Below are 4,220 nucleotides of genomic sequence, written 5' to 3'. Positions count from 1 at the left end.
CCCGTCACAGAGACGGGGAGGAGGAAAATGAGCCGAGGGCAGAGGAGGGAGCTTGGGTGGGAAGGTGGAAGGCGGAGGGTTTGCTGATGGAGAGGAGGCTGGAGGGAACGGGAGGAAGGAGACTGCAGGAGATGGCAAGGGAATAAGTCATCCCCTGCAGCCAAGGTGGGACACGAGTTGGTGGGGCAGCAGGTTGGATCCACTCCTGCCTGGGGCAGAGGGATTCACCATCTTCTCTGGGGCTTGGTGCCCAACCCCACACCAGGTCCTTCCTTGCCCAAATCCCAGCTGGGCTGGCCATGGCCAGGGCGAAACTGTCCCCCCCAGCCAGGACCCCTCCAAACCACCCTGGGGTTGCCCTGCCTTGCGTTAACCCCTGCCTGGAGATGGGATGGGGCTGGGTCTTTTGGCTGCACCCCTTCATGCCAGGCCTGGGGACAGCGTCTCAGGGTGGATGGCTGAGGTTGGAGGGAGGTCCCAACCTGGTCCCGGTCAGCCCTTCAAGATGAGGCCATGTGGGGACACTAGGACATGAGGCCATGCCCATGGGCCACGAGGTAGGTATGGGTGAGACCAGGTCTGAGAGGAGACCAGAGCAGAAGAGGCCACGCAAACCAAGAGGACCCCGGCACACGTCATGCTGTAGGAGGAAGGGATGGGCTGCGCCCAAGGGAGATGTCTCAAATAGCTCAGGGGGTCCTCCCACTTCTCCCCACTGACTGCAAAGGGAGCCTGGGCTGACTTGCTCACATGGAGACATCTCTGCTCTATGGACTCAAGGGGCTGAGATGAACCTCTGTGTCCATAAATAATTAATCCTTTTGGAAACCTGGCTCTGGTACAGTGGTCTCGGCAGATGAAGGATGGGCTGTGTGGAAAAGCAGGGGAGGTACTTGCTTTCTTCTGCTTTAGCTCTTGGTTTCGGTCCAGGTTCACGGCCAAGGAGGAGTCAAGTTCCAGAACTGGGCCAAGACCTATGGCTCCTCTCCGGAGCTGTACTTCCAGCCCACCTCAGTGGAGGAGATCCGGGAGGTAAGGAGGGTGCTTCCAGGAGACAACCCGTTAGAAATGAAGAGGAGGAAAGGCCAGGAAGGGCTGTGATGCTCCATCATGTTTGGTCAGAGAGGTCACAGATGGTGACAGCATGAGTCCTTCCCTTAGCCTAGGAGATAGCCCATCCTACTGAACCGCACATGTTCTCCACAGCAGATGTGTCAAACACCTAGAAGATGCAGAAAACCGACACGCCTGGCCCCAGCTGGACTCTGTTCCTTGGGCATCGGCATCTGGCATCCTTCTGGAGTCCTCTGCCTGCCCCCGCTGCCATGCTGAGGGGTGGGAGTCCTGTGTCACTTTTGTCACCCCAGAGATGCCTCTGTTCACCCTAGGGTGTCTCAGGTGGTCATCGCCTCTTTTGGGATCATAGAATCACAGAACGGTTTGGGTTGGAAGGAACCTTTAAAGGTCATCTGGTCCAACCCCCAAGGATGATCCCAAGGGCTGTTTCAGGAGGTGTCTGGGCTCCAGGGGTGGTTTTAACCCCAGATGGTGAGCTCTCCAAGTGAAGGCGGTGTCAATGATGGGTGAGATTTTAGCTTGGGACGTCTCACAGTGCCTCCGGCACCGCCCACACAACTTTGAGGGAGGTGTTGGATGCTCAGGGCCACCCCTTGTCTCTGCAGATCCTCGATATGGCCAGGCAGCGAGACAAGAGGGTGAAGGTGGTGGGGGGCGGCCACTCTCCTTCGGACATTGCCTGCACCGATGACTTCATGATCCAGATGGGGAAGATGAACAGGGTCCTCAAGGTGAGACCGGCTTCTGGGAGGTGGCGTGGTGGCCCTGAAATGTGGTGGCACCCCTGTTCATGCGGCCACAGAGGGCAGGGAGACCAACACTGCCATACCCAGGGTGAGAGATGAAAGGATGGAGAGGCTTTCCTCTCCTCACAGCCGGGAGTTTTCCCAAACCAGACCCTGAAACGCTGCTGCAAGGCTGGGGAATGCGCGTTTTCCCAGTGTAAAAGCATCCTTTGTGCATCGGAAGCGTACGGAGCAGCTATAAAAATGCAAAGAAGTGATCTTCCCGGTGTGCGTTCAGCGAGGGCTTCCCCTCGGCACGGCGTCCTCGGCACAGCGCGGTCCGCTGGACGGCGAGGAGGTGCCCGGCAGGATCACCCTTCGCGGCTCGCTTGACGCGAACTTGCAAGGTGCCTCAGGCACAGCAGCCTGGCGAAGAGCCGGCTGGATGTCCGTGGTCCGCGGTTTGTTCCTGCGTCAGGTGGGAAATTGCCCCATTTGATGGCACGGGGAAGGAAACAGCTCTTCCTGGTTGCCTCTGGGTCGCATCCTGCACAACTTCGGGAAAGCAAGAGCTGCTTGAGCGGGAGAGGTTTTCCCCGCGCTTTGCTTTGCGTCCGGACCTCTGAGGTGCAGGGAGATACTGGGCTCTTACTGGGGCTGCGTGGTCTGGCTGGTTATAAGCAGTGAGAGAGCTGGCTCCGCGCACGCGTGCATGCCTGTGTGCCGTGTGTGCGTGCGCGTGTATGTGTGTGCGCGCCTGGCGTGTGTGCGGGCACACATATGCAGGTATGTGTGCGCATGCACGCGTTTTTGTGCGTATATATGCACGTGTCTTTCCGTATGTGCGCACGTGTGTGTGTATGTGCGCAGCTGAAGGTGAAAAATCCCGACTGTAGCAGCATATTCTGAGAGCTGGCTCGTTACTGGTAATTAACAGCAATAATTAATTGAGGAACGGCTCCCTCCCTGCCAGCTCTGTCTATCAGAGGCGGAATGAACAGCTCCTAATGGTAATACGCCGTCCTTCCGCCAGGAGCTGGCTGAAGCTGGCTGAGGAAGGCAGGAGGGCAGAGGGGAGAGGTTTGCTGAAGGTAGAGCTTTGCTGGGCAGTGTCTTCTCCCTTGCGTTGATCGACACCTCAGAGAAGTTACGGGAGAGGCTGCACACCCCTGAGACTGGGGAGAGCCAAGGGGGTGGGCCGGGGACAGGAACCAGTGGCACCATTGGGTTGGATGAGGTTCGGGTTGGGCGAAGGTCTGAGAGAGGCAGCAGCTCAGGATGGAGCAAGGCCCTCGTGGTAGGCAGCTCTCCCGTACAGACGTTATCAACTGCATTGATAAGAGCAGAGGTGTTTTCCACGGAGCGTTTCTCCTCCAGGCTGTGTGAGCTTCCCCTCTCCCCTCCCATCCCATCCTTTGCAGGTGGACAAGGAGAAGCAGCAAGTGACGGTGGAAGGTGGGATTTTCCTCTCGGATCTGAACGTCGAGCTGAACAAGCACGGGCTGGCCCTGGCCAAGTGAGTGGGACACGTGCGCGGGGCCATCCCTGAGTGTCCTCCAAGGTGTCCATCCTTGCCCCAGGTCAAGTGCTGGGACATGGCAAAACAGGGATGGTTGAAGAGCTTTTACTGCAGAATAGGGGTGTTTACTTCAGGATCTGGTCTTCCACCAGGGTCCTGCAGACCACAGGCCAACACACACACCCCCACACTCACACTGGAGTAGCTGATCCTGCCTCGGAGCAGGAGGTTGGACAAGGGGAGCCTTTATCCCCATACCAACCCTATATTCTCACTGCACCCACCAGGCTGGTCCTTTCCATGTCGGGAAGGAAAACTCGGCGCTCCCTGGCCCTAAAAAATGAGAGCATCCCTCCTAGGGGTGCCTTGCATGGGCAGAGGCTGACGGCAGGCAGCTCCGGGCAAAGGAGGCTGATGGTAGACAAAATCAGGCTAGAAATGAGTTTTTGATGGCGAAGGGCAATTAGCCATTGGAATATCTTAGCAGGAGGCATGGGAGAGTCTTTGCTCTGCGTTGCTTTGGGACGCCTGGTGTCCCCGGAAAAGGAGGTGGAAGCGATGGGCTGGGGGTCCAGGGCAATCCGGGGGCAGAGGATGGGATGCCTTGAGCTGGTCACAGCTGATCCCTCTGCCTCCAGCATGCATGGCTCTCCCTTACAGAGGGTGTCTTGCCAAGGGCTCGGAGAGAGCCACGTTCAGACAGGGGTTTGCAAAGGAATCATAGAATCATAGAATCATTAAGGTTGGAACAGACCTCCAAGGTCAGCGAGTCCAACCATCAACCCAACACCCCCATGCCCACTAAACCATGTCCCTAAGCGCCTCATCTACCCGTCTTTTAAATACCTCCAGGGATGGTGACTCCACCACTTCCCTGGGCAGCCTGGTCCAAGGTTTAA

General features: G+C 57.6%; 1 protein-coding gene across 1 annotated transcript in view; it reads left to right on the top strand.

The window, feature by feature from the left end:
• The first annotated feature begins 539 nt into the window (after window positions 1-539).
• LOC103917790 (L-gulonolactone oxidase-like) overlaps window positions 540-4,220 on the top strand; it is an 18,294-nt gene continuing 14,613 nt past the window's right edge. The window contains exons 1-4 of the mRNA XM_009324983.1: window positions 540-557; window positions 913-1,032; window positions 1,683-1,808; window positions 3,224-3,318. Of these exons, the coding sequence (XP_009323258.1) occupies window positions 540-557; window positions 913-1,032; window positions 1,683-1,808; window positions 3,224-3,318 (359 nt within the window). The remainder of the gene's footprint in view (window positions 558-912; window positions 1,033-1,682; window positions 1,809-3,223; window positions 3,319-4,220) is intronic.

The sequence above is a fragment of the Pygoscelis adeliae genome, unplaced genomic scaffold (assembly GCF_000699105.1).
Source record: "Pygoscelis adeliae isolate BGI_AS28 unplaced genomic scaffold, ASM69910v1 Scaffold666, whole genome shotgun sequence".
In the NCBI taxonomy this organism is placed as follows: Eukaryota; Metazoa; Chordata; class Aves; order Sphenisciformes; family Spheniscidae; genus Pygoscelis; species Pygoscelis adeliae.
The sequence above is the reverse complement of the archived record's forward strand: the minus strand, read 5'-3'. Positions and strand labels throughout refer to the sequence as shown.